This window comes from Glycine max, chromosome 8 (assembly GCF_000004515.6).
Source record: "Glycine max cultivar Williams 82 chromosome 8, Glycine_max_v4.0, whole genome shotgun sequence".
In the NCBI taxonomy this organism is placed as follows: domain Eukaryota; kingdom Viridiplantae; phylum Streptophyta; class Magnoliopsida; order Fabales; family Fabaceae; genus Glycine; species Glycine max.
The window spans coordinates 11,182,322-11,207,859 of record NC_038244.2 but is presented as its reverse complement, the minus strand read 5'-3'; the positions used below and the strand labels follow the sequence as shown (position 1 = coordinate 11,207,859).

Below are 25,538 nucleotides of genomic sequence, written 5' to 3'. Positions count from 1 at the left end.
GAAGGACATAATTTGAGAAGAGGTGGACTTCAGAGATTCTGCCTTTGGGTTTTCGAACATCTCCACAGGCTTATATATTATATATATTATTAACATAATTTTGGCACTATTCCAAACTACATACAGTTAATGTTCCTTTATATATCAGGTGTCGTGTCATGACAATTGTGATTTGTGAATCACTAGCTCCACTCTAACCCGATGATGCCTCCTCCAAGTCTAACGAGGCTTTTGGCATTTGCTCTCTGCTCTTTCCCCACAGCACGCAGTACAGTCCAATGACCAAAGCGATGCCACCTAAAAGGCTGGTCAAACATCAAAAGCAACCACATGCATAATTACTAGTAGTACTTTACAATATGCAATTATAGAATAAACAAATTTTAAGTTCCTATTCATAACTAATTAAAGGATAATACTACCGACTATTAATACATGTGCTCTTAATTAGTGAACAACATGTACAGATAACTTTAGAAGCAATTAGTTACCATTGGAGGGCTTTTACCTATGATGACTTTAACTTTTACAACTTTTTGTGAGTCACACATTTAACCTATGTGTTTTGTGATGTTGTCTCACCAAATCTTAGGTAGACATATTCCTTTAAAAACTTATTTAAGTTGTTGTGTTGAGGTGAAAAATTGATGGATAAAGTTGTTTAAAGTATAATAAAGTGAAAAAAGTATCACTGGAAAGGGTAAAATGATTTTTTGCAATTATTGAAAATACCTTGGAGGAAGTTGTCCTTACACCCCCAACACTCTTCAGTCCTTTTTTTTATTCACATTTCTCGTTTCTTTATCTTTCATTCCTGTCTTTTTCTTCGTTAATGGAGTATATGCACTCAAAAGGAGTGTTAAACTATCTTTTTACTAAATGCGATTGGTGACATGCATGGGAAAGGAAAATAAAAAATAAAAAGGGAGCTAGTTAGTGAGCATTGGGATCAGCGTTGTAATTGATGAATAACCTTCCCAAAGTTATGATCTCGCCCAAGAGAACTGCGGAGGAGAAGATGGTCATGATCAAAGCAAGTGGTGTTGCCATGGCTAGAAACACCGGTCCTTTCTTCTCTATAACCCATGTTTGTAAGTAATATGTTACACCGGTCACCATGATTCCCTAGCACAATAAATTATTAGTTCCCATTAGCCATGAGTTCAGAAATTACAAACTAATTAAGCTGGCCTAAGTGCCTAACCATTAAGTAATTAAATTTATATATAGATTTTTGTTTTGATAAAAAAAATATTTACTTAGAAATAAAATATCAGCATCAATTTAATTATGGAGAATTAGAGGATTACACAATATACTACGGCAAGGAGTCTGACATTCCATCCCAACTTCCATTGCTCAATATCTCTTTCTACGGCCAAGGCAATGCCCAAAGACTGAATCGAGCTTAAGAAACACTGAAGAGTTGTGAGGAGCAGCTTTGAAGGGTATCCTTTTATGACATAAGTCTGGTCAATTAATTAACAAGAAGAATATTAATTAATGATATGAATCATATTAATTAGGATATGAATCATGAATTTAGTCACAAGGTGCAAGAAGAAAATAAAAATAATTACCTGTAGCACAAGCCACATTCCCCAAAAGGTGTTGGAGAGTAGCAAGAGGAAGCAACCCTTAATCCATGTCCCAGATGCAACACGACCCAGATGTTGTTGGTTTTTATGGTACCCTAAAACGTGATAATGGCTTAAAACTTCTAAATGAGGACCTTTATAGAAAGCAAGAATTGCTGATCCCGTCAAGCATGCCACTACACCAACCAACTTAGCAACCCCCGAGGTACTCGTTACTTTCAAATTTTCTATCCTGAAATAAACCAAATTCTTAAGTGAGGTATAATTAATAACGGATTTAGTGAAGGTTGAAACACCTAATCATAAAATGCCTCGGTTTAAATTGATCCATATTTGCTGTACGTGGTTGACACTTAACCACTTTTAGCATGTTTGGAAACGCTTTAAGAATAGAAGAATCATGTTTAGGATGTAGAAATTACAATTATTAACTTCTATAAATTACATCTAAAATGTGAAACCAAATAGGCTATTTATCATATATTCGGTACTGCATGGACATAGATATGTAAATTAACCGCACGTGTCGACGCACAACATGGACCTTTTTATCGTTTCCCTTGATAACAAAAACAAGGCAGATAATTGGAGAACTATGCATCGTAGGATACTGTGGCTGCAAAACCTGAGCACAAACATGGACCTAGCTTGTTAGCTGCTACTAACTGGTCCAATCTGAAAGTTACCCGCTACATGCACAATACATTCCGAAAGCTGAACAATGAAAATTAGTGTATTCACTTTCAGAGTTAGAAACGCCAAGACCTAGTCAGAGCAGCCCACAATTATATTGTACTAAACTAATAAATGTTGTCACAAAATTAGCATGAAATTGAATTTTAGCCTCGTGACTCCAAAGTCCAAACTTTATATTAATTAAGAAACAAAGAAAGTCCTACCCATTCAATGAAAAATGTAGTTCAATTTCGAGGGTCGTTTGTCCTTGAAAGTTGAAAGTTTCGTCACCCGACATGAAGATACCATCAAAAAGTCTAATTTATATCTGTGTCTAACTCCTAACCCCTACCTGTCTTCCCTTTAGTATTTACCTGAATTAATTTAAGTCTTTGCTTCTTCTTTTTTGGCTAATGGATTCAAGTCTTTGCTTTGTAGTACTGAGAACAGAAGTGACCACATAATAATGAGTTTTGCTAGGAAAAATCTCCTCTGTAAAACATGGGCGACTTTCTTTTTTAGTAGACAAAGAAGATGTTTTAATTTAATAGAGTACAAGTACAAGTGTTCTTCCTGACATATATTTTTTAAAATTATCCTTCTCACCCAGAATATTTTAATCGCTTGCTACACCTATATCTCACGTCTGTTTTTAATCACATGTAAACTTTAAGAGAGATAATTGAATGGAAACTCTATTCCAATCAGGGGAAAATTTGATAGACATCAAACTCTATTCAACATTTAAAGAATGAAAGAGAGAAGTGGAAAAAAATGTAATAATATATAATAAGTGAGTAGTGATAGGTCTTAATAGAGTATTTGATATAAAAAGATGTTGATATATTATTAATCTTTCAATTATCTCTTCCTTTTAGGTAAGGGTTACATTTTCGTCCATTTTAATTTTTGGTAACACAAGATACTTTGCTCTCTCTCTCTATATATATATATATACCTGTCTAGTACAACTACAACCGTTAAATCTTATGCTTTAATTAATATCCAAACGAAAAGAAAAAATAAGAGGACGCTTACACTAAAGTAATGATTTATGAATCGCTTTTAGGTGCTTCAAGTGTATTGTTCATTAAGAATCCGTGAATCTTAATCACCAGCCATTAATCTCCACTGTGATCGAGCAATATTTTATTTTAGTATATGACAATAAAAGAAATTAAACGAACCCTTTTTGATAAATTGCGGCTTTCAGATGGATAATTAAAGTCCAATTTAAGGTTGAGCTAGGGAGGGAAAACTAATTAACTATAATTGAATTGAATAAAATAGAAGCAATAAATTATTTATGAGCAAATATTCTACCTGAGTATGAGCGCCAAGAAGAAGGTGATGACTGGAAGGCAGTTTGTGGTAGCAGCAGCTAAAGTAGCAGAAGTGTAAATAAGTCCAATACCATATATGTCCAAGCTCGCACTGATCCTGAATTAAATTTATAATAACAACCACCGACAGTTTTTATGAATTTAAAAAAAAAATAAATAAACAATAGCATCATGTGAATCACATTTTAATTGAACATATAACGTAAAGTTTAAACCTAGCTTTATATTTATAGCAGTACTCTCCAACTTTGGTATATATATTAGGATCTAATTTCATAATAGCAGCAATTGAATATATATGTGTGTGCGTGTGGACATACCCCAGGAAAGAAAGGAAAAAGATCTTGCAGAAGGTCACCAAGGTCAAAGGAGGTGCAGTTTTCCTGCTTTTAATAATCAAAATTCATATCGTTAGCTTGCTAGTTAGGTACATATATATATTGCATATACATGTTGATCGATGCTATAAGTTGTGTTGTAGATGTGCATACCATTCAAAGAAGAAAGCAAAAGGGATAAGGAATATGGTGGCTGTTGTCTGTCTATAGAAGACAAAGATGAAATTGTTCATGCCATGGTCAAATGCAGCTTTTGAGAGCAGAAACATGGCAGCATAGATGGCTTCTATGAGGATCACAACTAGATAAGGCTTCTTGCTTCCTTTCATGGCTTTGATTAATGACCTAATTTAGGCTCCAAAGTTAATGAATTGTGAAAGATGGTTCACAGTAGTTGATGACACACAATTAAGTTCCACCTTTTTATGGGCAATGGAGATATTGGTGAAAGTAGTGTGAGGACTGAGGAGCACATTGTCATTGGCTCTTGTCTTTGTATTATGGGGACGTGTGTGGTGAGGATGATAAGCTGCTTTTACATGTTCGGGGACCACTCCTATGATCTCTACTACTACTACTACTACGTCTTAGACGATGCCAAGCTTTCATGCATTTAATTTCGTATAGTGCACTGCGTACTCTTATAGACCTTGTATCAACAAAGTTATTGTCGCTTTGTTTTGTTTTTCACTCACGTGCCATTTTTCTTTCCAAAATGATTTATCTACACCTCAAATACTACTATTCAACACTTTAATAAGAGACAGAAAAAAATATAAATATTATTGGAAAAAAAAACTCATGTCAATTAGTAATAAGTTTAAAATATTGTAACGACATTATTCTTGGTCCGTATTAGTATTGTCTTAAAACAATTTTATAAAGGACTGAGTTCGAATTTGGTCAATATAACATCCAACAAAAAATAAGTTAAAAATAATGTATATATCAACCAATTTTGTACAATTTCATTTACCTAACTTAAATCCAACTTTTAAAACAATATTAAATTTTATTTTAATTTTATTAACCTGTCATCTAATATATTATCCATATAACTAATAAGCCTATAATAGTGTATTGGTTATTATGTTTGTCTAAAGTTCACTACTATGTTTGTTTTGAACTATAGTATTTATGTACTTCAAAATTATCTCCACTTTCTCTAACTCATTTTTTTCCTTCCACATCATTCATAACACCAACTCACTCTTTAATTCATCTTTCTATGAAGGTGCATGTACGTTGGTGTATGTTGGAGTATACATACATCATTTTTCCTAATTCGCTCTTGCTTAATACCCTAATTAAAAGTGGGGGTGGGGAGATATTTGTACTCACATTTTCCTATTCACATTCCTTTCTAATAGTTACATTTGTTATTATTATTATTTATAAATTGGTTTACTAAAATTTAATTAAATATATTAACGTTTCGATTCATCTATACTCTTTAATTATTTAACAAGTTTTAATTATATTTTCATAAATTATCTTTGAATAAACTCTTTTAATTAAACAATTTTAGTTAATTAAGTATATTTTGATATAAAAAATTGGCGTCGCACTGTCACGTTAACTGCTTGTTTTATAGTCACGTGTGCCTTTCCAGTTTTTGCTTATAAAAGGTCCAATACTTTAAGTAAGAAAATAATACAGAATTATAAAAATTAAGATCTAAAAATTATAAATAAATATAATAGTTAAATAAAGACAAATGCTAATGAAGAATTAGTTAAAATATGCCAAAATCATAATTAAATTAATATTGTGTATTAACTAAAAAATGTTTTTCATTATGAAATATATCAAAAGACGGGCCTTTAATTTCTTATATATTAAATTAGATATTACTGATCAGTGAGATTATCACGAATTATGTTGAGTTTGTGATTTCTTCTGAATGAAATTAAGTGTAGTATATCTTGTTACTTTTACTCATAATGAGTTCAATCATTGAACTAGATGCAACTTTAACTTTAAAACAGATAGGCTTTCACTTTAATTATAAACATGTACGTCGCCTAGAATGATAGCAATTGTTTTTGAAGAAATGATAGTAATTGCTAATAGTGATCAGTCACAACTTAAAATTTATCTTTTACGGGTAAGTATTGATTTATTTTAATGTTAGTGTTTACATTTAAACTTTGGTCGTATTTCTTAATCAAGTTATTAGCTTTAGTCGAATGACAAAAAAAAAAAGTGGAATGACAAAAATAGATACAATTATGTCTTTTTTCAACACCTTTTCTTATAATAACTTTTGAGTGCTTAATTAATACATATCTAACATGTCGTTAGTCTGGTTGGGACTTAATTCAGACAGTCAAATCCTCTATATAAATAACGTCTTAGGTTTAATTCCTCTAAAAAAAGTATTAGGTTTAATTTGTCTAAAAAAGTCTTAGGTTTAATACCAAATTACATTTATTAAAATAAGACAGGTGACATTTTTAACTTATTTTTTAAAATTTAAATTTGTTTGAATTAATTAAGTTTAAGATTTTTACAATTTAAAATACCTTTTTTCTCTTTCTGTATATATTTTTTATATTTTAGTTTAATTAATCACCCACATTTTATATTAATTTTTAAATATATTATTAGTTTATATTAATTTAAAATTATTTAATATCACATTCATATATATCATAATTAACATAATATGTGTTTTTTAAATATATAAAAACACAAAAAAAATAATTACTTTTTTATTATTATTCAATTTTAATAAATTTCAACACAAATAATCAAAATAATACTGTATAATTATAAAATGTAATCAAATAGTTGAATCAATAAAATTCATAAGTTATATAAAAATTGTTAATTGTGTAATATTCTCATAAAAATAGGATCAGTTGATACCTTGCGCCTTATTTTTATCTTATAGGATAGAGAAACCAGCATGTATCTTTATTGCAGGGACTTTATTAGGGGGTGGTTTCATTTTGTAGGAAGTACTTTATTGTGATTTCGAGTTAGTGTTTATTTAGTCTCCCCTTTTGAGTCTAAATAATTGTTAACTTTGAATTCAACATATTGGATTTGATTGAGGCACTACTGGTGCCAGTACATAATACTTTTGCTGATTAAAAAAAATAGGATCAATTGACATTTGGTTTCAAGTATATCTTTGTACTTATACAACTTAATAAGTTTTTAATAATTTTTTTTATAATATAAAATTATAATAGTGATAATGATGGTAATGACAATTGATAATAGTGATGACGATTATAATAATGATTGTAATAGTGATTATGGGATGATATATGTGATAATCATGATAATGATAGATTAATTAAGATATTTTAGAAATTAATAATTAATATTTTTATAATTTTATTTGTTGTTTGATTAATTTTTTAAAAATTTGATGATGTATTATATTTTAGTTTAAAATTTTAAATATTTTAATCTTAAATGATTATTATTTTTAATTTAGATTCAATGATTATTATTAGTTCTTTTCAATGTAATATAATATTCTCACTGAGTCGTAATATATGTATATATATATATATATATATAGCTAGCATAATGTCTGTCAAAATAAAATAATACAATGATATACAACTGAAGGTTCGATCTGCTGTTTATAACTCCACATCGGTCAAAGTGATAATTAACTAAAATTCGTATATTTTTCATATTCTTGTATGTAAAATTAGTCATTACCTACTTTATTTTTTGCCTACACAATTTAAATCACATTCCCTACCTAACAGACAAACAATACTCAATCTTAAAGTACGAAAGTTTGGCATGGCTCTAAGTATGACTATATATTGACCAAGGTCTTGCACTAACATGCAAAGTTTGTCTTGTTAAGCCCTTGCCTCCTAATTAGGGTAAGTAAACTGCTTCTTTTTAATCTGCTTCTAGAAGCATGACATAAGAAAAGATGAAGTTATTGCAGTAACTAATATCATTTCTCGATTTGATAACATGACGTTAAATTTGAATCCCGCTATTTTAGATAAATGTTTTAGTATGTACTTATTGAAAAAGGAAATAATAAAAATTAATTAATTTTTATAAATTAGTTAATGTATAAATTAAAACAAATTTTGAAAAAAAAATAATTGGAAAATATTATATAAATTAACTTATTATGCATAAGTTACTTTTAGTTTATAATAAAAACTTATTTTGTTTTATTTTCTTTTCCTTCAAGTGTTCAATGAAAAATTTGTGAGATAATCTTAATTCAGTTTAATTCAAAACAAAGAGAGTCTAACTTAATTAATTAAATATCATATGTAATGTATAAATAATTATAAATTTTTTTATGTTTGTCTTCAATCATCAGGGTAAAAAAAAAAACTAACTCGTAGTTTATTAATAGCCCCCACAAAGGCACTGGCCCTTACTTCCTCGTGTAACATTTGCTAACACGAGAAAAAAAGGAAAGGAAAAAAGACGGAAGCTACTTTCTTGCAAATTCGGCAACGAGGTCTAAATTATAGTGCTTGAGTCTTTTTCACGCGTTTGTGAAGTAGCTTTTGGACGTAGATGAAAAAAAGCATAGAGACGCTGATACGTCATAAGTGCCTAGTTGCTTTCCATGCAGATACAGATGGGATTTGATGAAAAAATTAAACGGAGAAAAAGCTGCAACGCGCTTCATAGAGCACCGGATATTCCCAAAATGGCTAAATCCATATTTTGGCAATACTTAATTTGGAGGCTACATTTATCAATCATACCTAGCTACCATGTCGCATTTTAAAAATATGGTTACATCTAATGTCATATACTCTTAATTAAGTACTACCAACCAAATTAAATCAATAATGAATTAAGCACTGAAGCTAGCAGATATATTTTGTGCGTGTATTTTGTAGTTTTATATACTCAAATTTGATATATTCAATATTCACCACCCATATTTAGCATCCATATTCATGTATGGAATGAAATTAGTTCCTATAAAGGTTATCTGTATAAGAAACTAAAAAAAAAAATCAAATATATTTTCGGTTGCAACTGCCTTTAAAATGTTTTTTTATAAATTAAAAATCAACTATATATATGCAATAAAAAAATAAATTAAAAATGTTTAACAAGATAAATCTCTAGTTTTAATTAGAAAACAACATAAAAAATGGCTGAGATATCGACTACTATACCCTTAAATTCTAATCAGTTTTATGACGAAGATAATATTCTTTTAGTTGAACATAAAGTAGATGGAGTTCCCTCTCCCTCAAAAAACTAAATCAAAGAACCTTGTTTCATTCCCCTTTAATTATGTCTCTTTGATGAGAATTGATTAGAAGTTATAACCAGAAAAAGAAACTTAGGATTCCTGATACGTCCCTTCACTCGTATCACGCCCGCTTTAAGCGAATTATGAGTTATGATACATATGAAAAATCTTTTATATATATAAAAGGCTTTATTGAAAAGCTTTTCCAGTGTGAAACAAACTTAAAAACTGCGCGGTTAAAGCCAATTAGTCAAGAGCCATCAAGACCCGTTGTTAATTACAAGCCATTTATTCGAGTTGTTAAAAAAGAATAAAGTGACATATATATATAAATAGCACATTGAGCACATGACCAATGATGGTGTAGTTACATAGGAACATAGTTGATCGAGAACCCCTTTTCTACGAAAGATATTCATAGTCCATAGTCCATATATATGAATTATACCACATGCACCATTTCTTCTCTTCTACGCAAGTGGCATCTCTAAACTGCTTATGTAGCCTGTTTATTTTTCTTGGTCCAACTATAAATCCATCTCAACACACATTTAAAAAAATGGAAGCAAAGCCACATGCAACAAAGAGGAGTTCAATTATTAAGTAGGGTGTTAACATCAAAATATAAAAGTTTCTCGATGATAGCAACTAGCTTCAACGAACATGCATAATTTCACTCGACAAATTATGGCCACTAACCAATTGTTTAAGGCAAAGTTTGCGCACTTCCGACACTATTCGTCCTTTTCAAATTAATTAATTATCAATGTGCTTGACATAGTAGGTTTCTAGGTTAGATTGCTCCATTGTCCTTTATCCTTGCTCCCTAACTATAGGATATGGTATATGCTTTTCCTCCATTCTCTACATAGTAGATAGTCCATCGACATAAGAGGGTCTCTTTCATGCATTTAATTATTGATATATGTAGGATATGAAAATAAACCCATATTCCAAATTAAGATTGTGAAGCATACCCAATTGGTGAAACAAGACAAATTGATATTGTCATTGATTGAAGGCAACCGTCAATAATGCAAGGGCAAAAATAACGCAAGGGCAAAAAACAAGTATCCAGTTGTATTTGATTTTTTGTAGCTAGTTACATCTTCTCACAATGTTCTGTTCGATAAATTATATTTTTGTTCTTTGATGTTATTTATTTTTAATTTCGATTGGATCTCTAAGTTTAAAAAACTTTATTTTGATTTCTTAAAAAAGTGTCATTTTATGTGACTAAGTTAGGCATTTTGTTAGTTTACCACATAATGGTTTGAGAGTCGAGAGTGAATCTTATACTCTCAGTCTCACAATGAAATTGATCGATTAATTTGAATGGAGATATTTTAACTGATATTTTAAAAACAAATTAATATGAATGATGACTCATTTTAATTTTTATTCATGACCATCTCCATCCTCACGTTATTTTTTTATCTTCATTTCTGTTTTTTCTTAATTTAGCCATAATCATTTCAATTCGTTAAAATAATTATACTGAATTCCGGTGTTAAGTACACCGAATTAGTTTATGAATTATAAAACTGTAAAAAAAAATAAAAATAATAATTTTCAATGCAGAAAGATACCATGAAAAGCTCAGTCTTGGAAAGTAAAAAGACACATGTATTGAATTTGCAATTACAGCCGTTACATAGAAATTAAAGTAGGGTGTGTATAATTTATGAATTGGGCAATTCAACTGTCAATACCACCCATGACCATGCATGGATGGATATATGGTAGTCTCTTCTTGGCCAAGCTTTCAAAACTTTTTGAACATAACATCCTTTCTTTTGTTTTTGAATTTGACCAGAGATGGTATGGTACTAATGGACACTCTCCTATAAGCAATTGACAATTTGTGGTCCAAAAGACTACAAACATAATCTCTGCCGACCAACGCCCGGAATATACTAATTAAGAGTCTAAGACTAATACTTCCAACATGGAAACTCAGTCTCTTCATTCACATGCTAAACTATATTTTAGTATCTCTGTATAGGCTTTCACTCTCTCTTTACTTTCCCTCGTTCCCTTTTATTTAAATATCCTCTTGGTTGGATAGTTAAAGAAAAAAAATGTGAAATTAATCATCTCTACTAAAAAAAAATGAATATTTACCTATAAAAAAAAAGTCATGAATCTCACTTTTCTAACATATATATGATATATTTTCTTATATTTATAAATTTTAATATCAATTAAACGGTTTTAAAAAAATATGATTTTCAATATTTATTTATCTTTAAAATTCAAATATACTCATAACATATATCTTATATGTTATCTTTTAAACTATCATTTTTAACATCTTTAGTTATAGCATGAATTTAAATATTTTTTAAACAAAATTATCAATAATTAAAAATAACAACATAAATTATGTATCATAAATCTAAAATATTATTTATATGTTAAAAATTATCTATTGTAGATTTTAATTATAATATAATATAATTTATATATTTAGAAATATTTACTTATTTTAAATTATAAATCTTAGCATATAAAGAAAAGTAGAAAACACTTATCTTATGCAATGCATAGGCTAAAATACAAGTTATTTTATATTTTCCTAAATTATTCTATATACTTTTAATTTCTTTTCATTAAATGCTTCTAAAATTTAGATTAAAATTAAAAATATTATAAAAAAATTTAAAATTGTATTTAGTAAGTGCAAGTAAAATCATAACTAAATTAAATTAAGATAATAAATTTAACATTTTTTATTTTAACCCAAATTTAACAATTAAAAACATGTTGAGTTAAAAATAACCAAACTATAAAATTGTTGTATTACAATATTCCTTAATTTAACATCCTTGAGACATTTATTAATTAATTTCATAATATTTATTTGTGTATTAAATCTTAATTTGCTTATGTCCCGAATTGGAATAAATTTATAATCCACGTCTAAAATAAAACTAATTATTTAAAAAAAACTAAAATAAAACTAGTATTTTTAAAAAAAAAATATTTTGATAAGGAAAATATTGTACTATACGAATCTAAAACTTTACAATAAATAAGTAACGTACAAATTTATTTGATTTTTTGTGAATTTGTGAAATCGAAACGTTGTTATCATGTGATGTTCCACTAATTCACAATAAACATAGTAAGAAAAATAAACATTAATTTCAGCCTCGAATAACCTTTGTGTGATATTGATTTGGTCCTGAAAAAGGTTGACATCAATTTAATTCTTCAAAAGTATATAAACATTAATTTAGCCCATTATTAACAAATAGAATAATCTTAACTGCATCAATGACGTAACGCTTTCGTGTTTATTCCGTGTAAAATTTAATACACTAATAAATGCTATTTTTAATGAAGACCATAGCTCAAATTTAGAATCTAGCTTTAAATCACTTCTCATTTCACTTACCTTAGGTTATGTTTGTATAGGTGACTTTTTTTTTACGGAAATATTTGTATAGGTGATAAGAAGATAAAATAGGGGAGAATGAAAGGAAATGATAAGTGATAGTATTATTTGAATTTTACAATTTAACATGAAGTTCATCGGAAAAGGATGTAATTGAATTCATTTTTTTTCATTATCTACAATCATTTTTATTTTTATCCAATTTTGGAGGAATGTAATAGAATACAAATTTTTTTTTTTAAGACTTTTTTTAACTTTATTATACATGTACATGTATTAGTTGTTGTCTTTTTGAACTCTCTTCCTATGTGGAGTAAAGACCCAAAGTCTGTATATCTCACTTATTTGTTTAAGTGGAGAGAGGTTTAGAGAGTAAAATATCAGTGAGAGAGAGTGACTCATTTTCGCATACCCATTAGAGAACGTGTAACCACAGATTCGTTCATTGTTGGATTAGATTGTTTTTTGGACATCAAGTTTTACGCGTGTGATACTTCAAATTGTCTGGTTGGATTGGGAAAAATATATTTGTAGAGAGAGATAAATGTTTCACAATATCTGCTCTATATTTTGGGATTTTATATTTTTGTCTCTATTGTATTAATTGAGGATTTGTTTTGATTTGACTGTTTGTATCACATTTTAGTGTACTTGTTGAAGGTTTTCTTGTATTTTCATTGATTATAGTGAAGTTACTTTTTTGGTCTGGACAATTCGTGATTTTTACCCTTGCATTGATGGATTTTCCACATTAAACAAATTGTGTCTCTGTTTTTTCCTTAATTTCTATTTTACGCTCTATATTTCATTAGTCCTCCTCACATGTTCTTGCAAGTTTGGAAGAATTTATTTCCGCTACTTCTTACTCTGTTATAGAGTTTTTTATTGTGTTGGTCTATTTTCCCCATCAAAGTGGTATGAGAGCCTGATTAAGGGGTTGTTTTTCTACTTGCTTAAACGATGGAGGCACATATGAAGGATGATAGAGACAAAAGCAAAAAGCAAGTCCAGGTCTCGGTACAAGAATGTTGAGTGCCATTATTGTAACAGAACATGGCATATTCAGAGGTATTGTTTTCTATGGAAGAAGGAGAATAAAGACAAGAAGGGTAAGCAAAAAGAGAAGGATCATGATGATGACCGTGTGACTACTGCTACCAGTGATGATCTTGTCATTCTCCATGACCTTGATTCGCTTAATCTTGTATCTGATGAGAGCATGTGGATAATTGATAGTGGTGTTACACTGCATGTTACAGTCAGGAAGGAGTTCTTCACTTCTTACACTCCAGGTGATTTTGGAGTCTTGAAGATGGGTAATGATGGCGTGTCCAAGGTGACTGGTGTTGGTGATGTTTGCTTGCAAACCAACATGGGAATACAGTTGCTACTTAGAGGAGTGAAACATGCTCCAGATGTTAGCTTCAATTTGATTTCTGTGTATGTACTTGATGATGTCGGTTATGATAACCACTTTGGTTCTAAAAAGCGGAAACTTACCAAGGGTAACCTGGTTGTGGCCAAGGGGGAGAAAATTTTAAAGTTGTATTGGACAAAAGCTTTGGTTGCTAGAGATCGTGTGAATGCTATGGATATGGAGGTATCTTTGTGGCACCGAAGGCTTAGTCATATCAGTGAGAAGGGGCTGAATTGTTTAGCCAAGAAGGATATGCTTCTAGGATTGAAGAATGCAGATTTGGAGAAATGTTCTCATTGCATGGTTGGTAAGCAAACCAGAGTATCCTTCAAGAAGCATCCTCCCTCCAGAAAATCTGAGTTGCTTGAATTGGTGCATTCAGATTTTTGTGGCCCTTTGAAGGTGAAATCCTTTAGTGGTGCTGATATGATGACTGAAGCATTACTAAGAGGAAAGTTTGAAGCTTACTCTCATATCGTCGGTTTGGCGGTCACCTCCACATGGTTTGGGGGGAGGGGGGGGAGCGAGATTTGTTGGGTGAGAAGACTTGTATGCCTCACTTATGTAAGTGGAGAGGGGTCAAATTAGAGAGTGAGATACAGTGAGAGAGACTTATTTGAGAGGAAAAACAATTACAAATCGAAGGAGAAGGAAAATCATTCTGATTTTCGCATACCCACTAAAGAATATTTTTTAGATTGCAACTACGGATTCGTTCACCGTTGGATCAGACTAATTTTTGGACTACAGGTTCTATACACGTGATACTTTAAATTTTTCGATTGGATCGGGAAAAATATATCTATAGGGAGAGATAAGTGTTTCGCATTATTTGCTCTATATTTTTGGGTTTTATCTTCTAGTCTCTATTGTACCAATTGGGTGTTTGTTTTGATTTGACTGTTTGTAACACGTTTTAGTGCACTTGTTGAGAGTTCTGTTATATCTTCATTGATTACAGTGGAGTAATTTCTTTGGTATGGACAACCCGTGATTTTTACCCTTGCATTGAGGGGGTTTTCACTTTAAACAAATTGTGTCTCTATTTTTTCCTTAATTTCTATTTTACACTCTATATTTCATTGGTGTTCCTCACCGATTCTTGCAAATTTGGAGGAATTTATTTTCGATACTTATTACTCTGTTATAGAATTTATTATTGTGGTGGCCTATTTCTTCCATCATTCTTTTGATAAAAATGGCGATAACCAACCAAATTACAACAACAAAAAAAGTCCAATGTATGATGATATATTTAAAAACTAGTATTTTAGTTGTGTAATACGCTGAATAAATATTTTCTGTATATAATTATATGCTTTAATAGATAATTATTTTTAAATTTATAAATTATATTATAATTAAAATTCATAGTAATAAATATTTTAAAATATATAAATTTATTATTAAACTGAAATTGATAAGCAACTATAAAGCAGCCGTATATATATTGCTTATATTTTCGTCAATACGAATGCCTATATAAAGTGGCAAAATTCCGAGGTAACATCCTAGGAATTTACACATATTTTGACTTTGAGTTATAATATTTACAAATGCAAATTGCTTTAAATTTCTAGCATATGGACCCAATTGTTTTTTGGTTGTTACTGTACATTCAAGTTGTTTCCCGCACCTCCTTTTTTTGATTTTCGGAATAAGCAATCTAAAAGATAAAAAGTATTTCGAAATGAATGGAGGAAGCAACTTGAAAGTACAGCAAGCAGCAACCTTGTTTTTTCTTTTACCACAACTCTTCATTTTGTGGGTAACAATAATCCATACAGATAATAATAATTTGGAATGTTTTAATCAAGCTCTTCAGTGTATTTGATAGCAAGAGTGAACTGTCTGAAAAAGAATGTTTGAATCAAAACATAAAATAAAATAATTTGAAAATTATTAGTGACATCATTTTTATCAAGCAGAAACTTTTAATCTGCAGCTAACGGGTTCAATTGATTCGTCCTAAATTGTTTATAATTGGGGGTATCATAAGATAAAATGACCTTACAAAACCATACAACTTCATTTTCTATCACTGAACATAAATGTCATCTTCACAACTTTCCCCTTTAGAGGTTATACATGTTAATTACAACTTCCTTTCCCAGTTCCACACGATCAAGACATGCTTAAGAATTATTTTAAGTCTAAAGTCTTGAACAAAAATTATATTAAAAGCTTTGCAATATATAAAATATGTTTTTGAATTAAAAAAATTGGTAATCTTGTACTTTATAATGCAAAATCAACTATTAAATTTATAAAATCAAATTGTTTAAAAAATACTCATTAAATAAAATAATTAATCATTAATGCTGTAAATTACAGTTAATTTCTAAAATATATATTATTTGAAAATTAATAATACATTTTTATAAAAGTATTCTTAATTTAGTATCGACTTTAAATTACTAATTTTTTAGAAAATGAAATTTAAAAAAATTCTGAGATCACACAAAAGTAAAAATAGGGCCTCAACTACCCAATTTATGCCAACCTAACCTAATGCTCCTCCTAAAGGAAAAGAAATAGTTGCACACTCAGGTGACGTTAGCAACCGAAACAATAAAACCTCCAAAACGTACACTTTGACGCAAGGGAACATGATGTTCACATGAATTATTAATTGAAATACGCTCCTCTTCTACTCATTTGTTGAGATCAGTTTACTTTCTACAGTACTAGGGTCCCAGGCCGAACAATAATTATTGATTATAGCACCAATTAAACTACCCCACGACCCTGACCCGTGCAAATTAATAGTGCTAGAAAGTAGTCAACTCTTGACTTGGCTGGCTAGAATTGTTGGATGTGGCATTAAGATAAGAACAAAGACAAACATCAAGCTAAACAATCCTTATTGGAGCACCAAATCAAACATTAGCATGCCCTCAGGTTCCAACCCAAAAAATCAATGGTTTAAATCTCCAAAAAATCATCTCCCCTCCCTTCCATCCTCATTCAGATGCTGAAATCATCACGCGTGCTCCGCAACTAACCCACATTTCATAAAAATCATAGTTTGGCACATAAAATATTATGCTTTTTTGTGTGTGTGTGTGTGTGGGGGGGGGGGGAGGGGGTTGTTGATAGTATTAAATAAGTAAACATAAAACCATACGGATTTTTATGTTGGGGAGTAAAATTGTAAAGGAATCAACCGGGTTTTTAGGACTATGCGGCATCACTCTCCCACAAAAAAGCCTTTTTACAAGGAACTTTGGCACGAACATTACGGGTCACCACTCACCAGTGCCTTCCCTGACCAGTGCCGCCTTTGTTTTTTCCAAGGAAGGCATTCTTGGGTTTTGGTAACTCATGGAGATCCATCACTTGAATCGTTCTTTGCTTTTTGGCTAGACACCCCCCACCACAGCACAGACAAAATAGCAGTCAGTACATGGAACAAAGTACTACTAATACTATGTACGAGAATGAAAATTAAATTTAGTAAAAACTTTACCATTTGCAGCATCTTTGTAGTTCTCTTGAAGCCGTTTTCTGGCTGAAGCAAATCTATCCGGGTCAAAATTGCTTTCTCTCTGTCTCTGCAATCATTCAAAAACGAGTCAGGACTACTCACTCACACACACTGATGATCCTGCATAAGCACTACAAAATGGAGCTAAGCTCCACATTTATTGTACATTGGTTTCAAACTTATTGGTGATTATGAAGCAACAACCTCCAAATTTTAGTAGAGCCACATTTAGAAGTCAGAGACTCCAGAAAGGTTATAAATTCATATCCATACGTTTTGAGTAGGAGGAGCAGGAGTAGTGACTGATGGCGATGGTTTTGAAGGAGCTTCTTTGCGAGGAATTGCTTTTGGTTTTCGTTCTGCTTCAATATTGTTGCGCTCTGACCCAAAACTCCCATCTGTGTGAGCAGCAAACATGTTATTACATCAACAAAATAAAAACCAAAAGAAGCTTGGAATGAGATACTATACTCACAGTGTGGATTTGGTGAGTATGCAAAATCAGGAATCTGCAAAAGGAATAGAATATTAGAAACCCAAATTGCCAAGCAAAACCTCTTCTTTCCATATGGTCAATAAGATTTCTTTAACCTGACGATGCCCATTTTGTAGGATTCTCTGCTGAGGCGAGTCCTCATCAGCTGCCATGTCAACAACAAATGAATCATCAACATTTTCAATTCAGCAAAAACCAAAACCCTACATTCAAATTTCCACTTTAAAACCTAATAATTTTTCCCAAACGAAGATTAAGATTACCCATGACAGCAGTACCCGGTTCTCCCGGGGCCTTCAACTTCACCCATTCATCTACAATTTCCTTCCACTTCCTGCACACACACACACACAAAACCTAAGAGTCAACGATAAAAAACGCAACATCTCCAGCAAAATTCATCCACTGAACTGTTGCAATGCAATGCACACAAATACAGTATCAATCAACATTCATTCTTCGTATTTAAAAAAAAAAAAAAAACAGTAGCTCGTTCCAAAACCTGACGAGTAACTTGACCAATCTCTTAACATCATTAGACGAATGCTTCCGCAACCGATTCACATGCCTCCCAATGTCAGTCTCCTAGGGAATTAAATTAACACGAAATTAAAAACAGTAAACCGAAAACAAAAAACAATTAGCAAATTGAATGAAATAAAAGAAGTTATACTTCTAACGCTTGAAATGTAATATCCATGTCTGCTAGATTCTGCAACAACTCCACCAACGAATCTTCGGACTGATAAATGATAATTAAAAAGAAAAAAAACACAAAATCAGAAACACGATTAAGCTAAGAAAAAACTCGTAAATTGTGAAATTAAGAGAAATAAGACCTGGTGAGGGTCTTCGAGTTGCTCTTTAATGTCGAGAATCTTCCGTTGCTCGTCGTCGAACAAGCCTCCGTAGGGATCCTTTTCCTCCTCCGCGGAGGGACTGCTCTGCGTCCTGATTTCTCCCCCGTCGCCGGCGTCGCAGTTCCGACACAGCGGCGGCGGTGAACTGGCCGCGTAAAGGCGCTCAACGATTCCATCTCTCCGGCGCTTCAACTCGTGAGCGTGGTCGGCGGAGGCCACCGCGATGGCCGCGTCCATGAGGGCCCAAACGTCCACGCCCGCGCTCTCCAGAATGGATCGGAAATCCTCCGAATCCATATCCAAACCGGAAAAACGAAATCGACCTAACCAATGCCGAACTGGTGTGAGAACGCGGATCCACCACAGAAACAAACAAAACCAAATATCTATTCTCTTTTTCGGTCTTTTTTTTTTTTTGGGAAAACTTTTGAATGAGGGAAACTCACCAGCACATAACAGAAGGAAAGCAAAAGTATATTCCGCGAAACTTTTTTTTTTTTATGTTGAGGATATTAATTAGTAGTAGTATTAATTATTATTTTCATGCGTGTGTTGTTTGTTTTGTTTGCTGTAGGAGAAAAGGAAGGAGATGAACGGACAAAAGGTGAAGAGAATTTCACAAGTGAGATGAGAATAAAATCGCCTCAAGTCATAACTATTTCTTTTTACTTTTAATTATTCTGCGGGCTGAATATTTACTAAATTTTTAATTATATCTATCAATATTTTTAATCAAGATTGTAAATTTTTATTTATTTTTAATTAAATCTCTACATTAGGGATCTAATTAAAAAAATAAATACAAATTTAAGGATGTAATAATAAATCAGAGATCTAATTAAAATTCTAAAATAATTAAACTTTTTTTTCTTATAAATCCGTTTAGGTTGGGCAGGTCTACATGATAGCAAGCAATATTGAGATATGTGTATTGTAGTTAGGGGTGGGTAAGCGGGTCGGTCCGTTCCGTGTAAGGCCTGCCCGCATTGCCAGCAAATTGGTCTAGTCTGTCCCGTTTCTTACACGAACTAACTAAATTGGTCCGCTCCCGTCCCGTGGACCCCGCGGGTCAAACAGGCCAGTCTGCGGGTCTAGTTTTAAAAGAATTTCAATTTTAATAAAAATACAATACAATCAAATTAAGTTCAATACAGATGTAAATAAAATTTCAATAATTAATCAATTACATCAATAAAATAAATAATGTCTTAACAAAAGAAAATTTAAGCAATAAATCTAAAATATGAAATTTGAACATCTCAAACAACAAATGATTTCATATTTGAAGTAGCTTCAGTCTTTTCCATCTCCACATTTAAGAATACAACAAAAATGAATGAGGCCAAAAAAACAGGATAAAAACAAATTCTAGGGAGAGAAGAGATGTACTTTGCGTGGTGGCGCGGTGGTGGGCCAAGGCTGTGCCGCTATTGTATGTCGCGTGACGTGACTGTGTGAGTGTGAGTCAAGTTTTATTTTCCTTGTAAGGGAAACAGTCTTGCGCGTGTGCGTGACTGCGTGGTAGAGAAAAAGTGTTATTAGCCTATTTTTTATAATTAAAATATCTTTATAAATATTTATTTAATAATTATTTTTAGCTTAAATGATAAGAATTGATATTTTTATTATTTATGGCTTACACATATGAAAAAGATAGATTAAAAGAAAAAAAAAGATCGAGAAAATATTAAAAATAAAGATTTTTAGCATGTTATCACTTATCTTTTTTTATCTTAATCTTCTTTTATTTCTGTTATCTTTTATTTTTTTATCCTATCCTTCTTTATCTTTATCATGTTTTAATTTAAATATTTATCTTATCTAATATATTTTTTTATATGTTATTTTAAAAGAAAAGTTTAAAGTGAAAAAGAGAAAATCAAACCTAATATAATTGGGTCTTGGTCACACAAATCAAATCTAATGCGGGTTGCGGATAACTCGCGGACCCCATGAGCCAAATCCGCATAGTCCGCGAATTAAGCAGGGTGGGCCCAAAAATATAACATAATCATAGACCGTTTAAAAAAATTTATCCGTAACCCGCGCAGACAATCCATGAACCTGAGCTTGTTTACCCAACCTAAGTGTAGTGTTGGACATTTATTTTATACACTCACATATCATGCATCTTTTATTATATTTTGAAAAATTCATTTCAAAATATAAAGTTATATTTCAGAATAATTTTTTTAAAAATATAATGTAAGATGTTGGATTTAATAATAAGAGTGTTGTTTTCAGGCATATTCAATTCAAGTGAATTTGTTTTGTCCAATGAGTAATGGAGAATGACATTTAAGTAACCGGCAATATACATAAAAAATTATAAAAAAGGATAAAAGGAAAATATCAAAATAATGACAGTTTGTATTGCACCTGCGGAGAGCTAAAAACACAATGCCTCTGAGTCTTTCTTATGGTCCATGCTTCTCGCGTTAACCCTCAACTTGGGCCATTGCTGCCCCCGCGTTCTTGAGATTTTCTTTCTGCACCCATTATTTTTCCAATACATCCAATAGTAAAAGGGAAAAACCAAAAACATTCTTACATATAATCTCATACATATTGGTAATCCATATGTTAATCCATAAGTTTCATATGGATCCGTAAGCTCAATTATATATGTAAAAAATACATTATTAGATCAAAATTAACTGTTATAAAATTTATTATGTAAATTTATATATGTATTAAATACACATTAGAAATTTTAATATTATATATATCGTTAGTTATTTAACATAATTGACATATTAACTTAATTGGTTAAAGTGTTCCACTAATAAAGTCACAGATTTGAAACCTGCATGAGCGAAATAAAAAAAGATAAAGTTTAAATTTTTTTAAATATACTAGGTGTAGAAGAATTTTGAATGGTGTAGAAGAATAACCCTGTCTTCCTTTGTGATTTTTCTTCAAAAAGGCCGAAAATTAGAGTGTGATTGAAAAACAATTACGTTGAATGTAACTCACATTAACATTATTTAGGACGAGTTTTGGGGTGGGAAAAGTTAACATGTTTTTGATCGTGAGAAAACAAAGATCTAAAGGAGCGACAATGTTGGAAGAGGAGACAATTGTGCCTGTGGAAGTTACATAGAAGAAACAAAGCTCAAAATATAAAAACGTCATTGTTTGAGCATCATAGTTAGGATTTCATGACTTAAATTCCCTCGTCGTGGTGTTTAAGCTTCCCACGGATCATTGTGTGGCCAAGTGAAGATTAGTAAAGCAAACCTTTTTATGATCTTCAATAGTGGTATAATTAGTAGTTATAATGCATGTGCTTGTATATGCATACCTAGGTTGCCACCGATGTCAAAAGAGGGCATAAATGTGGGCAGCGACCAATTTAAGGGGGGCTAGCACGGGCTTTAGCCCCGTCCCCCCAAAAAAAGTTTTAGCTATATATATATATATATATATATATATATATATATATATATATATATATATATATATATATATATATATATATATATATATATAATAACAATAATATAAACTACTTATAATACTAATAAAAAAAACACTAATTAATAAATTTAATTATTGACTTGGACTCCATAACAATCATATCTGGTTGATCGGTCGAATGGGCTATTCAGATTCTCAATATCTAGACTATTTAAATAAGATAAGAGAAAAATTTTATTTCTTACTCATGAGATAAAATATAATCTTAATACCAGAAAATATCTTTTATTATAAGAAAAATAAGTAAAAGATCATTGAAACTCAGATAAAATATTATGATTTCAACTTACATATTATTTTCGATATATAAAACCAGCACGTCCGACAAATATATATTTTTTCCCACGGTGAAAAACATGAGAAGCTTTCCCACCCTAAACCCATTTAATCACATAACTGTTCTGGAATGTGCAAACTTATGTTCAAAAGCTTTTTAAACAGCAACCCAAACATGGGAGCAACCCAAGCATACTTATGAGCTATATGCAACAAATATCTATAATGAACAAGGTAATCATTTGCAATTGTTTTCTGTTTTCATTTTCACTGGAAACATAAAATGGTGATGAAAATGTGTTTGATTGGATTTCTGAAAACATTTAGAAAATGAAAACAATAAATTCTCGTTTTCAGTTGAAAACAGAAACCTCATTTCGGTTAAAATGAAATTGCGAATATAGTTTTAAGCAAATTTAAAAATACCAAAAGACAAGAAGTCAATATATCATACATTTTCATTATTTTTATTTCATGAAAACAGAAAACAAGAAGTCAAACAAAACATATTTTCAGAATTCTAATCTTTTGAAAATAAAAACAGTTTTCAAAATGAAAATAGGAAATGAAAACAGAAAATGAAAATGCAAACCAAACACATTCTAAGGTACTCTTAACAAGATCGATTCTTTTAGTGGAAAAAAATTAATTTTCTACAACGTGACAAATTATAATTTATATTTTTTTTTTGAAAAAATACTTATATTTAATGTCTGATCATGCTTCAAACAAAAATTATTAATGAGATATTTTGTTGCAGTGATCAAATTAATAACAATCAATTGAAATAATTTAGAGTTAGTCAAAATATTTTGTTACGATGATCAAATTAAAATTTTCGATTTTTCTTGTTGAAAAGAATATGAAATTTAAATTTCCATTTTTAGTTTACTTATTAATTATGTTCCTTTCACCCATAAAAAAGTATTTTCAAAGTATTTTTTATGTTTTATAAATTTAGTATTTAATATGTTTTTTACGATAAAAGTGAGAAGAATAAACTATTATTTAAACAAAAAAATTATTTAAAGATGTTTTTTAAAAAAAATTATGATTTATTATTTTTTTATATAAAATTATGTTTTTGTATTATTTATCCTAACACACAAGCTTTAGGCTATAGAACTTATTCTTGCATTGTTCAAATAATTTAATCTAAAGGCAAGTTTAAGCTTAACTGTTTATTCAATAAATAGAAATAATTAATATATTATTATTATCATGCTTAATTGATCTAACATTCTCTAGGCCTTTTTTTGTCTGTTTATTATTAAGTACAAAGATATATGCCTGTTAAAGAATTTCCTTAAAAAAAGTATATCTAGTAAAACAATAATTAATAAAGTCTTAAACTTTTAAATAACAAATAAATAAGAATAAAAAAATCTGCCAAAAGGATAAATATTAAAGCACGGAATGAGTATTGTAAAAGGTTTAAATTGTAGGATATTATTAATTTAAAATGTTGATTAAAAAGTATTCAATATACTATAAAAGATTTTTTAGTTATCTGAAATATAAATATTAAATAAGTTGATACTCTCGATATAATACACATTATAAATAAATATTACAATTTAATTTATTAGTTAATGCTTTGGAAATAACAATTTATATCATATATTCCTCCAACTTTACAATTTTATCAACACCCCTCCTTATAACTGATGTTAAGGTAAAAAAATGCTACCTTCATTTTTAACCATATAATTTTTTTAAGAAAAAATATTCTTAATTACTCCCATACGAAGATAATTTTATTTTATTTCTTAAGAAGATGACTAACACATTAATTATAATTAGGTAAAAAATAAATAAGTAAAAAAAAGTGATATGATGAATTTCGACAAATTTAAAATTATTAATAATATTGATATTTTTTTGAAAAGATATGAATTAGTTAAAAAATGATATTTTTTTTACATGACTTATTTTTAAATCTATGAAAAAAATTAACCAAAACAGCAAAATTATTTCATACCAATGCCATCATGTAAAAAAAAAAAAGCAGGTTTTTAAAACAGTTTAATCATTCAATATGGAGGAAGAAATAGATGGGATTGAATTTAATGACTCACCAGACTTTGCAAACACTCGAGCAGCGGTGAATAGATGGGATTCGCCATTCGGTGGTCAGTTATTCAAAGCAACATTTATAATCTCAACTGCCACCACTCCACCAGTTTCTATTTTTCAAGATTTGTCGGATATTTCAATGCTTTCATCAGTAGATATTTTTCTTTTCCGATAAGAAATTATCTATTTCCTCCATTATAAGATCATTTTTAGATATTTATTTGTTTATTTTTATAAGATTTTTTATTTTTTAAATACATTAATAATTTTTTTTCTCCTACAAACTCTTATTTGATTGTTTTTTTCTCAAATATTCGCTAAAAATAATTAAATAGACAGAAAAATATAAATAATTATAATTTTAAAATTATATTACAAATAATAAACCTATTTAATGTGATTAGTTAAACTTTATTTTTCTTAAACGATATGAATGAATTAAAAAGATCTTATAATTAAACACGAAAAAAATATTACGTGTGATTTGGACTTTTTAAAATGAGCTTTACTTGTTTCAAGTATGAAATAAAAATTAAAAACAATTTTTTAAAATATTTATTGCAAACATCAATCATCAATAACAATCGTAAAAGCATAACAGTATTTTATACTTTTAGACTTCTAATTAAATTATTCCATAAATAAAACTAACTTTACCCGCATTTATTTTTACAATAAACTTTAAACTCAAGTGTAAAATAAAATGTAATATAATATATTTAATAAATTTTTAACATTTAACAGTAAACGGAAAATTACTATTTAAAGTTTATATTATTTGAAGATATTTAAATTTAAAGTTTTATTAAGCTTGAAACTTAAATTGTTATATGAAAAAAATTATATTCACAATTATGTTCTGGAGTTAATTGTA

At 30.0% G+C, this 25,538-nt stretch overlaps 2 protein-coding genes across 4 annotated transcripts; both read right to left on the bottom strand.

The window, feature by feature from the left end:
- Positions 1–28: 28 nt before the first annotated feature.
- On the bottom strand, positions 29–4,283 carry LOC100796986 (WAT1-related protein At5g64700). 2 transcript variants are annotated; one of them, XM_014778963.3, is made up of 7 exons: positions 4,108–4,283; positions 3,937–4,002; positions 3,597–3,713; positions 1,581–1,830; positions 1,311–1,469; positions 974–1,125; positions 29–305 (listed from the first exon to the last, which is right to left on the bottom strand). In XM_014778963.3, the coding sequence occupies exons 1-7, from the start codon at positions 4,281–4,283 to the stop codon at positions 194–196; spliced, it is 1,032 nt and encodes a 343-aa protein (XP_014634449.1). In that variant the 3' UTR covers positions 29–193. The 2 variants fall into 2 exon arrangements, with proteins under 2 accessions (XP_014634449.1, XP_003531400.1); XM_003531352.5 differs by having other exon boundaries at positions 3,937–3,999.
- A 12,505-nt stretch (positions 4,284–16,788) lies between these two features.
- On the bottom strand, positions 16,789–19,473 carry LOC100796457 (probable mediator of RNA polymerase II transcription subunit 26c). Of its 2 annotated transcripts, XM_003531351.5 has the most exons (10): positions 19,279–19,473; positions 18,812–19,155; positions 18,646–18,714; positions 18,475–18,557; positions 18,236–18,306; positions 18,068–18,117; positions 17,952–17,985; positions 17,750–17,874; positions 17,459–17,543; positions 16,789–17,351 (listed from the first exon to the last, which is right to left on the bottom strand). In XM_003531351.5, the coding sequence occupies exons 2-10, from the start codon at positions 19,127–19,129 to the stop codon at positions 17,242–17,244; spliced, it is 945 nt and encodes a 314-aa protein (XP_003531399.1). In that variant the 5' UTR covers positions 19,130–19,155; positions 19,279–19,473; the 3' UTR covers positions 16,789–17,241. The 2 variants fall into 2 exon arrangements, with proteins under 2 accessions (XP_003531399.1, XP_014634448.1); XM_014778962.2 differs by having other exon boundaries at positions 18,812–19,331.
- Positions 19,474–25,538: the final 6,065 nt, after the last annotated feature.

Bases quoted from the DNA above. Each gene is read 5' to 3' on its own strand.
- LOC100796986 (XM_014778963.3), bottom strand. From the start codon at position 4,283: ATGAAAGGAAGCAAGAAGCCTTATCTAGTTGTGATCCTCATAGAAGCC. The intron at 1,831-3,596 runs GTAGAATATTTG...GGTTTATTTCAG, and splicing joins TTCTTGGCGCTCATACTCAG to GATAGAAAATTTGAAAGTAA. The intron at 306-973 runs GTTATTCATCAA...ATGTTTGACCAG, and splicing joins GAGATCATAACTTTGGGAAG to CCTTTTAGGTGGCATCGCTT.
- LOC100796457 (XM_003531351.5), bottom strand. From the start codon at position 19,129: ATGGATTCGGAGGATTTCCGATCCATTCTGGAGAGCGCGGGCGTGGAC. The intron at 17,544-17,749 runs GTATGGATATGA...GAATGATTGCAG, and splicing joins CTGCTCCTCCTACTCAAAAC to AGACAGAGAGAAAGCAATTT. The intron at 17,352-17,458 runs GTAAAGTTTTTA...GGGGGTGTCTAG, and splicing joins CTACAAAGATGCTGCAAATG to CCAAAAAGCAAAGAACGATT.